Here is a 12,780-nt window from a genome sequence, read left to right on the forward strand (position 1 = left end):
GGTGGGTTAGGCAGGGACCCTGGATCCAGGAGGTGAGTGTAAAGGCACTTACCTCGTGGAGCCAACAGTCCTCGCCTTCCATTAGCTGACAGGCTTCACGAGACCTGCAAAACCCGACCAGTTAAAGTTAAACACGAAATAGAGGTTAGAGCAGAGGCTTCCAGCCTCAGTATAATATTTAAATAGACACCTGGCCTCCTGGGAGCGGGTTGGTTGCTCGCTCCCCCGAACCGTGTCCATTAAAAACGGTCGTGGGCGGGTTCTGGTTGGGATTCAGATTTTTAACACTTTAACTTCCCACACGACAAACCCAACCATTTTTTAAGGTTAAAATTCCCCCCTGTATCTCTGCGATCATATAGCTCCCTCCCAAGGCCAACACACAAAAACGATAATATGATATTTGTAATATTCAAGAAAGCTGTGAAATAAGGAACATGTTCTCATTCTGTACCCCTGAGGGAGGAGGAGGAAAAAGTCAAGTGTGCCACATCTTCCATGTATAAAGAGGCATCAAGTATGCAAAGACTTACCTTGCCTTGGCACTTATGCAGCTCCCTAAAAAGCACTTCCTCATTTGCTGCCAGATGCTTTGGACCTGGGAAACTCATTAGACTTGTTATGCCGCCTTTTTCCAGACAATTTGCTCTGTTGCCTTTGATGAAAGGTCACTCCCTTCCCCGAAAAGAGCTACCCTCCTTTGTCGTTAAACCTCCAGTTCTTCATGGAAAGGGAAGTTTTACCATGTTGCTCCTTGCAGCATTCTTCTATTATGCAAGCAGTGGTTAGGTCTGAAAAAATGTGTATTCTCCTTTATTGGCCATCATTATTTCAATGCTGCTGGCTGGTTAGATTTTATGGCTGTTTCCATGCGCAACCTGGATTTTGTCAGAATTGCTAAATCGGGTCTAATAACTGATAGGGACGGATTATTGGCTCCTCTCCGCTCCGTTTTTCACCCCGGAGCGGCGGCAACGGCAGGCGGTCAGCCTTCAGCACACTGCAGCGATCCTCGGATCCAGTTTTGCGGTGGCGTGGAGCAGCACTGCCAGGAAGAGCTGCACCGGTGTGCAACGCCCCTGCGACATCGGCACAAGATTTGACTCTTGCCCAACCTGTATGCCCCAAAGCGCGCCCTGCAGTGAATGCCTGGGAAATCAGGTGGTGCAACGATACCAACAGCGGAGAGGTAAGTCATGGACTCCTAAGATAAGTGTGATTGTTTTTTCTTTTAATTTTCTTTGCGATTTGTGCTGTGGTGGCGTGAACAATGGTTTGGGAATGTTTTTGTGGCTTTTTTTTAAAGTTCTTTCCCTCCCCCCCAGGCGACTCTCTGAGTGCTCCCGGCCTGGCTCTTTAGCTCGGGAGCTTCCCATGCTAACGCCCTAAGAGAGGTGTACATCTCCTCTCTTAGTGTTGTGCCCCCAACTCAGGGCCCAGCTGCCCAATGTTACTTACTGAGGCGCAAATTGTTCCCGGGCGCAAACTTTACTGCCCTGCTGCCATTAGCGCCCCAAAATCATCAAAGCTGAAAATCCAGCCCTATAATGTGTTAACATCCGAGGTCAAAGAGAAACCCTTGTTACTGTACTTAGGTCAATGACTCGACTCAAGCCCTTTCTTGCGCTCCTAATCTTCAGATAGTGGAAGAATATCCGCGGCATAACTAAGACTGCCTATTTCCACCTCCATAACATCACCCGTCTCTGCCCTTGCCTCAGCTCATCCGTTGCTGAAACTCTCATCCATGCCTTTGTTACCTCTAGATTTCACCACACTCCTGACTGGCCTCCCACGTTCTATCCTACGTAAACATGAGAACATCCAAAACTCAGCTGCCCGTGTCCTAAATTGTGCCAAGTCCTGTTCACCCATCACCCCTGTGCTTGCTGACCTAGATTGGCTCCCGGTTAAGCAATGCCTTGATTTCAAGATTCTCATCATTGTTTTCAAATACCTCCATGGCCTCACCCCACCCTATCTCTGTAATCTCCTCCAGCTCCACAACCCCCCGCCCCCGAGATATCTACGCTTCTCCAATTCTGCCCTCTTGAGCATCCCTGATTATAATTGCTTAACCATTGGTGGCCGTGCCTTCTGTTACCTAGACCCTAAGCTCTGGAATTCCCTCCCTAAACCTCCTCGTCTCTCTACCTCTTTTGCCTCCTTTAAGACGCTCCTTAAAACCTACCTCTTTGATCAAGCTTTTGGTCATCTGCCCTAATTTCTCCTTACGTGGCTCGGTGTCAAATTTTTTGTTTTATAATAATCCTGTGAAGCACCTTGGAATGTTTTACTACGTTAAAGGCACTATATAAATACAAGTTGTTGTTGTTGAATAGGCACACTATCAGATCGCATGCCTTAGGCTATAAATTATGAATCAAATTTGTTAATAAGAAAGTTTAAGTTGTAGCACAGGCCTTGATTTTATTCCCTGCCCCCGCCCACCAATAGGCAGCAAAGTTTCAGGCAAGAGGTTAAAATCTTGAAAATAGAAATCCCGCCACCAATCTGCCATGTTCCCAGGCACCGTAATATCAACAGTGGTACTTCAGGCCCTGGATGAGGCACACACTAAAAGCTTGCAGGGGCCTGCGTAGGATGCAAAAGACATTGCCACCATACTAAATGGGATAGATTCAGAACAGATCTAGCAGCTCAAACCTGCGCATCCATGAGGCTCTGTAGGCCATCAGCAGCAGCAGAATTGTATTCCACCACAATCTGTAACCTCAGGGCCCGACATAGCCCTCATTCTATCATTAACATCAAGCCAGGGGACCAACCCTGGTTCAATGAGGGTGCAAAAGAGCAGCACCAGGCGTACCTAAAATGAGGTGCCAAACTGGGGAAGCTACAACAAGGACTACATGCATTCTAAGCAGCAGAAGCAGCATGCTATAAACAGAGCTAAGCGATCCCACAATCACCTGATCGGATCAAAGCTCTGAAGTCCTGCCACATCCTGTCATGAATGGTGGTGGGCAATTAAACAATTAATGGGGGGAGGAGGCTCCATGAATATCCCCATCCTTATTGATGGCAGAGCAAGTGCAAAAGACAAGGCTAAAGTGTTTGCAACCATCTTCAGCCAGAAGTGCCGAGTGGATGATTCATATTGGTTTCCTCCTGAGGATCCCACCATCACAGAAGCCAATTCAATTCACTCCCTGTGATATTAAGAAGCAGCTGAGTGCTCTGGATACAGCAAAGGCTATGGGCTCCAACAACATTCCGGCTATCGTGCTGAAGACTTGTGCTCCAGAACTAGCTGTGCCTCTAACCAAGCTGTTCCAGTACAGCTACAACACTGGCATCTAGCCAACAATGTGAAAAACTGCCCAGGTATTTCCTGTCCACAAAAAGCAGGACAAATCCAATCTGGACAATTACTACCCCATCATTCTATTCTAAATCTTCAGCAAAGTGATGGAAGGTGTGGTAGATTGTGTGATCAAGAGGCACTTACTCACCAATAACCTGCTCACCGATGCCCAGTTTGGGTTCCACCAGGACCACTCGGCTTCGGACGTCATTACAGCTTTGGTCCAAACATGTAAAAAAAATGCTGAATTCTGAAGGTGAGATGAGTGACTGACCTTGACATCAATGCAACATTTGACTGAGTGTGGCATCAAGGACCCCTAGTAAAATTGAAGTCAATGGGAATCAGGGGGAAAACTCTCCACTGGCTGGAGTCATATCTAGCACAAAGGAAGATGGTTGTGGTTGTTGGAAGTCAATCATCTCAGTCCCAGGACATTGCTGCAGTAGTTCCTCAGGGCAGTGTCCTAGGCCCAACCATCTTCTGCTGCTTCATCAATGACCTTCCCTCCATTATAATGTCAGAAGTGGGGATGTTCAGTGATGATTGCACAGTATTCAGTGCCATTCGCAACTCTTCAGAAAATGATGCAGTCCATACCCGCATGCTGTAAGATCTGAACAACATTCAGGCTTGGGCTGATAAGTAGCAAGTAATATTATTGGCACACAAATGCCAGGCAATGACCATCTCCAACAAGCGAGAGTCTAACCACCTCCACTTGATATTCAACAGCATTACCATCACTGAATCCCCACCATCAACATCCTGGGGGTCACCATTGACCAGAAACTTAACTGAACCAGCCACATCAATTCTGTGGCAACAAGAGCGGGTCTAAGGCTGGGTATTCTGCGGTGAGTGTCTCACCTCCTGACTCCCCAAAGCCTTACCATCATCTACAAGGCACAAGTCAGGCACGTGATGGAATACTCTCCATTTGCCTGGATGAGTGCAGCTCCAACAACACCATCCAGGACAAAGCAGCCCGCTTGATTGACACACCATTTACCATCTTCAATATTAACTCCCTCCACCACCGGCGTATCATGGCTGCAACGTGTACCATCTACAAGATGCACTGCAGCAACTCGCCAAGGCTTCTTTGGCAGTACTTCCCAAACCGTGACCTCTACCACTAGAAGGACAAGGGCATCAGGCACATGGGAACACCATCACCTGCAAGTTCCCCTCCAAGTTACACACCATCCTGACTTAGAAATATATCACCGTTCCTTCATCATTGCTGGGTCAAAATCCTAGAACTCCCTCCCTAACAGCACTGTGGGAATACCTTCACCACAAGGACTGCAGCAGTTCAAGAAGGCAGCTCACCACCATCTTCTCAAAAGCAATTAGAGATGGGCAATAAATACTGGCCTTTCCAGCGACGCCAACACCCAAACATTTTTAAAAGGTTCTCCTGAACCAATACTACACCACCTTCTATCTTTCCTTCCCTATCTTTCTTGAATACTTATAATAACCAGGAATATTTAATACCCAATCCTGCCCTTTTATGAGCCAGGTTTCAGTTATTACCACATCATATTCCCATGTGGCTATTTGTGCCTACAGCGCACTTATCTTGTTTACTACGCTTCGTGCGTTCACATGCATATACTATAAACCCATCTTCGACCATCTGTATTCCCTCTTAGTTTGAACTCATTTATTACGTTACTATTTCTTACTTTAGTGCTCTCTGCTGCTCCCAATCCTTTGAATACTTTATTTCCCCTGTCTAATGTTACATTCTGGTGCCTATCCCCCTGCCAAATTAGCTTAATCCCTCCCCAACAACACTAGCAAATCTCCCCACGAGGATATTGGTTCCGGCCCTGTTAAAGTGCAACCTGTCTGACCTGTACAGGTCCCACCTCCTCCAGAACGGGTTCCAATGCCCCAGGAATCTAAAGCCCTCCCTCCTGCACCATCTCTCCAGCCATGCATTCACCTGCTCTATCCTCCTATTTCTGTACTCACTATTGGATTGGATTGGATTGGAACCTGGAAGCTCTTGCATTTTGTATGAGAGTATTTCAGGCTGGTTTAAAAGGGCAGCCAGAAGATGTGCAGCGCAAAACAGTCAGGGCCATTAATTGATTTCCTGGACCCCACTTATTATTCCATGCCAGTATCACTGGTCACATGGAACAGAACATTTTCACTAATAATTGCTAGCTGCGGTGATACTTGAAAATCTTGTCATTCCTTTATATAACTGATGCTAGTTCTGATGTAAGTTCAGGCCCTGCTCTTTGTTTACATTAATGCGTGCACAATGTTGCAATTTTCTCTTCAATTACTTTTTTAAAAGCCTGAGCAGCCCGCGCGGCAGCCTTACGGGGTCTTACCGAATTTCGCTCCAGGACAAAAACAGGTCGCTGGGCACAGTGATGACGTTGTCATCGCCAGTGCAGCCAGCAGCCCAGGGAGCTACTGGCAGAAACTGGGCGCTACCGGTTAGCGCCTCCACTAACTCCTGCGGAATTTCGTGGGAGTTGATAGCGGCCCCGCTGGCCCTGGAAATACAAAATTGCAGAGCGTGACATCAGTCATCGTTCACTCTGCAAACTTGGACCTTTGCACTGACTTAAACGCTAGTCCTCATCATCATCATAGGCAGTCCCTCGGAATCGAGGAAGACTTGCTTCCACTCTAAAAATGAGTCCTTAGATGGCTGAACAGTCCAATGCGAGAACCACAGTCTCTGCCACAGGTGGGACAGATAGTAGTTGAGGGAAAGGGTGGGTGAGACTGGTTTGTTGCACGCTCTTTCCACTGCCTGCGCTTGATTTCTGCATACTCTAGGCAACGAGACTCAAGGTGCTCAGTGTCCTCCCGGATGCACTTCCTCCACATAGGGAAGTCTTTGGCCAGGGTTTCCCAGGTGTCAGTGAGGATATTGCACTTTATCAGGGAGGCTTTGAGGGTGTCCTTGTAACGTTTCCTCTGTCCACCTTTGGCTCGTTTGCTGTGAAGGAGTTCCGAGTAGACTGCTTGCTTTGGGAGTCTCGTGTCTGGCATGCGAACTATGTGGCCTGCCCAGTGAAGCTGATCAAGTGTGGTCAGTGCTTCAATGCTGGGGATGTTGGCCTGATTGAGGACGCTAACGTTGGTGCGTCTGTCCTTCCAGGGGATTTGTAGGATCTTGCGGAGACATCGTTGGTGGCATTTCTCCAGTGACTTGAGGTGTCTACTGTACATGATCCATGGCTCTGAGCCACACAGGAGGGCGGATATTACTACAGCCCTGTAGACCATGAGCTTGGTGGCAGATTTGAAGGCCTGGTCTTCGAACACTCTTTTCCTCAGGCGGACGAAGGCTGCACTGGAGGCAGTGTTGAATCTCGTCGTCAATGTCTGCTCTTATTGATAAGAGGCTCCCGAGGTATGGGAAGTGGTCCACGTTGTCCAGTGCTGTGCCGTGGATCTTGATGACTGGAGGGCAGTGCTGTGCGGTGGGGACAGGTTGGTGGAGGATCTTTGTCTTACGGATGTTTAGCGTAAGGCCCTTGCTTTCGTACGCCTCAGTAAATACGCTGACTATAACTTGGAGTTCAACCTCTGTATGTGCGCAGACGCAGGCGTCGTCCGCGTACTGTAGCTCGACGACAGAGGTTGGGGTGGTCTTGGACCTGGTCTTGGAGACGACGAAGGTTGAACAGGTTCCCGATGATGGTTCTGTAGTTTAGTTCCACTCCAGCGGGGAGCTTGTCGACTGTGAGGTGGAGCATGGCAGCGAGGAAGATTGAGAAGAGGGTTGGGGCGATGGCGGTCCGGACGTGGATTGGGTCAGTAATGGATCCGTTGGTAAGGATCACGGCCTGCATGTTGTCGTGGAGCAGGCGGAGGATGGTGACGAACTTTTGGGGGCATCCGAAATGGAGGAGGACGCTCCATAGATCCTCGCGGTTGACAGTGTCAAAGACCTTTGTAAGGTCGAAGAAGGCCATGTATAAGGGCTGGTGCTGTTCCCTGCATTTTTCTTGCAGCTGTCGTGCTGTAAAAATCATATCTGTTGTGCCCCGTAGGGGACGAAATCCGCACTGTGACTCTGGGAGGAACTCCTCAGCCACAGCGAGAAGACGGTTGAGGAAGACTCTAGCGACGACTTTCCCAGTGGTTGACAGCAGGGAGATTCCTCTGTAGACTTGTCCCCTTTTTTAAAGATGATCACAATCCTGCATCTCTGAGATCTCCCAGCATGCTCTCCTCCCTCCAGTTGAGAGATGAGGGCATGCATTCACGCCAACAGTGCCTCTCCGCCATACTTCAGTGCCTCAGCGGGGATTCCATCCACTCCCATAGCCTTGTTGTTCTTGAGCTGTCTTATAGCTTTTTCTACCTCATGCAGTGCTGGGGTTTTACTGAGGGGTGGCGGGTAGCATGCTGCGGGGTGGAGTTGAAAACACTCGAGTCAAAGGCAGAGTCTCGATTGAGGAGATCTTCGAATTGCTCCTTCCAGCGGGCCCTGACAGCTTCAGTGTCCTTGATGAGTGTTTCCCCGTTCTTGGCCAGCAGTGGAGTGGGGCCTTGGGTGTTTGGACCATAGGTTCCCTTGACTGCGATGAAGATTCCTCGCACATTATGGCTGTCGGCCAGCTGCTGTATCTCCTGTGCTTTCCTAAGCTCACTCTGAAAAGCAAGCATGCATCAGACCTACAGAGACGCTGTCAGCGCTACTTAAAGGACACACACACTTTCAAGTAAGTTTGTATTTAAGCTTTTGGACTGGATGCTTTAGATTTTTTATTGAAGTAGTGATTTGGTGCAAAGATGTTAAAAGTTTTTTAAGTGTGCAGGGAGTACAGGGACACTTGCAAGGCCTCGGATGATAAAGGAACGCCTCTGAGAAGACAGAAAATGCTGGAAATACTCAGCAGGTCAGGCAGCATACATGGAGAGAGAAACAGAGTTCATATCTTAGGTCGAGATGCTGCCTGTTGTGCATTTCCAGCATTTTCTGTTTTTATTTCAGATTTCCAGCATCCATTCACAGAGGGAAGAGGAAGACGCAGAAGAGGAAGGCGCAGAAGAGGAAGAAGCAGAGGAAGAGGAAGCAGAAGGAAAGATGCAACTCAGACAGCCCCTTTCTGGCTGGAATATCCGGGATGGAATCATCTGCTTGCGGTACCAGTAACCACAACCCCAATTCCCCTTTCAACATTTGTCCCACACCTTACCTTTTCTTTGTTACTGACCATCTTAATGCTTTGGGAGATTGGGCTCAAGACTGGAAAATGATGTATAACTTAGATAAATGCTGTGTTACGCATGTGGGCAGGGCAAATGCTCAACATTCATACATCCTCCAAGGAAAAACATTAAAGATGGTGGAGATAGAAAGAGGTTTGGGCATTCTAGTGCATACATCCTTAAAGGTACATGAGCACTCCAGGAACTTGAGAACAAAAATCTAGGCTAACACGCCAGTGCTCCACTGCCGAAAGTGCCATCTTTCGGCCCCATCTGCCCTCTCAGGTGGACGTAAAAGATCCCATGATACTATTTCAAAAAAGAGCAGGGGAGTTATCCCTGGTGTCCTGGCCAATATTTATCCCTCAGTCAACATAACAAAAACAGATTATCTGGTCATTATCACAATGCTGTTTGTGGGAGTTTGCTGTGTGCAAATTGGCTGCCTCATTTCCCACATTACTACACTCCAAAAGTACTTCATTGGCTGTAAAGCGCTTTGAGACATCTGGTGGTCGTGAAAGGTGCTACATAAATGCATGTCTTTCTTTCTTTCAATGCCGTGCAGTGATAGCTAGAGAAAATAGGGTGTTGGGGTGTATCCACAGGACAATTGAGTATAAGACAAGATGTACTGTTTTGTCTTTGTACATGACTTTAGTCAGGCCACACTTGGAATACTGTGTCCAGTTTTGGTCTCCTCACATGGTGGGTGATATTGAGGCTCTGGAAAGAGTGTAGATGAGGTCCACTAGATTGATTCCAAGTCTAAAGCATCTTAGTTATCAATATAGGCTAAAAGAGTTGGGACTCTATACCTTAGAGCAGCGTAGACTTAGGGGGAATCTGATTTAGGTTTATAAGATAATGAAGGGAATAGATGGTGTTCCAGCTGACAGTTTATTTTAATTAAATAGGTGAGGCAGGACCAGGGGTACAAATTTAAGTTGTATAGGGCTAGATCTAAGTTATACATCAGGAGGTGGTTCTTTTCCCAAAGAGTAGCAGACTTCTGGAACAAGCTGCCATTTCATGTGGTGGATGCAGACTCACTGAATTCCTTCAAGCGAAAGCTGGATTTGTTTCTGGCTTCGGCGGAAATCACCTCTTACAGAAGTTAAGTACTGCAGGAAATTTAAGGCCAGAATGATCTCCTGGACTAGTCTCGATCGTCTAGATGGGTCTGAGAGGAATTTCCCAGATTTTTTTTCCCCCCCAAATTGGCCTGGCTTTTTTAATCTGGTTTTTTACCTCTCCCATGAGATCACATGGTTTCGGGTGGGGTGGAGTGTATATGTTGTGATACACAAGTTATCTCAACTGTGTGGGACAGGCTCGATAGACCAGATGGTCTTTACCTGTCTGTCATTGTTCGTATGTTCGTATCACAGCATCCTCTTGGCCACAAAGCTGAAATAAAAACCAACACAAAGCAAACCTTCCAATGAGCAGTGTGCGAGGCTAGTGGTACAGTTGGTAGGAGACGGCTTTTGCAGATGCATTCACTGACCTTGACCACTGGGCTGAGGTCATGAGGCTTCTTTGGGGATCAAGCTAGGTGGTGGAGGCGACACTGCTGGTAGTGATGGCCTTGGCGATGTAGTTGCACATCCTTGTTTCTGGAGGGCCTCCTGGCCCCTGTGTGTAGAGGACCTCTCTTGCAGTGTTGACACCCTGCACAAAGCTGGAGTTCTACATGTGAGACCCTGGGTGCCCCTTCCCTGGTTTGTTGAGCCATTTGAGCTAGTGCTGAAGCACTTTTACCATTTTTTTTAGGTGCGGAAGGCAATTCAACTTTAAGAGCTGTAGACTGTCATTTGGGAATTATTTTTATTTTTTTCAGAAGACAGTTGAGCTGCAAGGACTTAAAACTGCCCATTTTAACATTATTTTTATTTTTTCATTTTAGATGGCAGTTCCCCTTTAAGGAACCGGCATTGCTTTCTAAAATGACAGGCTAGCTTAAAAAGAACAGTGTTCTTGCAGCCACGCTACATTGAGTAGTGCCCGAAAACCAACTTTACACAGGAAGTTTAGCGCTGCGCTGATTTTAAACAGCAGGCAGGACCAAAATACCGGTGCTGACTACGTGATTAATTCAGGTGGCCGTTAACTACGGCCCACGGTGGCACTGACAGCTTTTCAGTGCTCTGTATTTTTTTGCACTAGGTGTTCTTTACAGTTAGATCTTTTGATATTTTTAAGGTCTACAAGATGAATCATTAACTACAGAAACAGAAGTCTGGGCTAAGGCTAAAAATAGACATAAGGAAGTCACAAGGTAATGTCTGTGTCTGGACCTGTATGTACCTACCATATGATTGCGTAAAGTAGGGGAAGTCTTGGGAAAAACATGATTAGATGAACTTTGCCACAGTTCTGCTTTTTGGAGTATAACCTAGAATATTTGCATCTATGTCAGTGTAGAAGATTGGATGGGGAGCACCAGGCAAGTAAACGGTGATGGTACGGGGAACAGAATCATGACTCCTACCCAAAGGAAAAAAAGAGGTAATATAATTCTCAGTTGCGCTTTGTAAACCACTGCTTAAATATTGTAATGTATTAATTCTTGCTGTGGTATTGCTAAATGTCATTAATCTGTTTAAAACAATTTTGTAAGTCCTTTCTAAAAAAGGTTTGTAAGTCCCTTGTTTAAAGATTTGCTGTGTGCCTATAATGTATGTATTGTAATGAAGCAAATTACATAAATACATTTTCAACTATCTATTACAACTGTGTAACTATAATTGCAAACCAGTTTGCAGTCAATTAAGTTTCTTGATTAATGTGATACAACAGTTAAAACAGATAAAATAGAAGCTTGTGAATAAAATTATGTGGCAAATTATTCATTTAACCATTTTGCACTGTACTACTGAAAAAAACAATGCCTCAGAAAACAAGTAAGATCCCTCACCCTTCTTGAAATTTTTAGTGCAATGTCCTGAAAATTAAGATTCTTTCCATGCCGAATGACAGAGCTGTATGAGAAGGGGTCAGTGATGAAAGTGATGAAGTTCCCAGCTATTTTACATGTAAATGCATCTCCATATTTCTTCTGCCGAGTTTGTAGAAACTTGAGAGGATTTGCACCAAACTCTAAAGCACAGCCAATGTATGGAATCCAGCCATTTTCAACTGGAGGCTCCCCCGCTTGTCTGTGAAAAGAAAAACAATTAAATAAATGTCCTTTTAAAGTTTGGGAGGCCCAAAATTGCACACAATATTCTAGAGGTGATCTCACTAATATATTATATAGAGTTAAATTAAACTGTTTTTGTTTGTAAAACACGATATACTGAGTATTTGATTAGTCCTGTTAATAACAGCTTCAATTGACTGATACTTTCAGTGAGTGATCAATAAATCCTATTCTTTTTTCTTTTTCCATATTTACAAATGTACATCCATTCATTGCGTTTTATGAAGCCTGTTCCATTGACTATATATTTATCTGTAATTATGATGTCTCAGTTCATCAATTTAGCTGGCCTGCACCTCTTTGATTAGTATTAATTTCTTCTGCACCTGACCAAATAGTTTAACATCATCAGAAAAATTTACAGTATTGCTAGAAATATGCTTTTCAATGTTATCTACAAATATTGTGAACAGCAGAAGGCCCAGAAATACCATATCCTGAAAGAGTTTTTTCAATTTATCACCTTCCACTTTGCACTAATTAGTAAGTTCCCAATCCATTTAATTAATTTGCCGCTGATTTCATGAGATGTGGGGATACATTTTTATCTTCATTACCGAGGCAATAATCTGGTGAAGTGGATCATCCTCCTACTGTAGAACTCGCCTGATTTTCATCCCAATGGTCTTGCTGACCTACTTTGGATACAGGGCCTCCAATTTAAAATTCTGATCCTTGTATTTAAATCCTTCCATGGCCTTGCTCCTGCCCTTCTCTGTAGCCATTTCCAGCCGTACAGTCCAGCTGCAGAAGTCACCATTCCTCTGACTAAGGGCTCTTGTGCACCCCTCCCTCCCTTCGCTCCACCCAATGCAGTAAACTATTAGAAAAAGGTATGAGAGAAAATGAAATAGTAAGATACAAATGGTGAGACAAGTAATGATGGTGTTGTGCAGGCGCACTAAAGAGGATTACATAAGATACAAAATGACTTAATGGGTTAACGTGTTATGTATTAATTAAAAATAACCAGAACGCGTTGACATGTTATCATCATGCTAGCAAGACATTACTAGCACTATAAATGCTACAACACATGAAAGCT

At 45.5% G+C, this 12,780-nt stretch overlaps 1 protein-coding gene across 1 annotated transcript in view; it reads right to left on the minus strand.

The window, feature by feature from the left end:
• LOC139267182 (cytochrome P450 7A1-like) overlaps positions 1-12,460 on the minus strand; it is an 84,880-nt gene extending 72,420 nt beyond the window's left edge. The window contains exons 1-2 of the mRNA XM_070885148.1: positions 12,375-12,460; positions 11,451-11,691 (exon numbers count right to left, since the gene is read on the minus strand). Of these exons, the coding sequence (XP_070741249.1) occupies positions 11,451-11,691; positions 12,375-12,460 (327 nt within the window). The remainder of the gene's footprint in view (positions 1-11,450; positions 11,692-12,374) is intronic.
• Positions 12,461-12,780: the final 320 nt, after the last annotated feature.

Source organism: Pristiophorus japonicus, chromosome 1 (genome assembly GCF_044704955.1).
Source record: "Pristiophorus japonicus isolate sPriJap1 chromosome 1, sPriJap1.hap1, whole genome shotgun sequence".
NCBI lineage: Eukaryota > Metazoa > Chordata > Chondrichthyes > Pristiophoridae > Pristiophorus > Pristiophorus japonicus.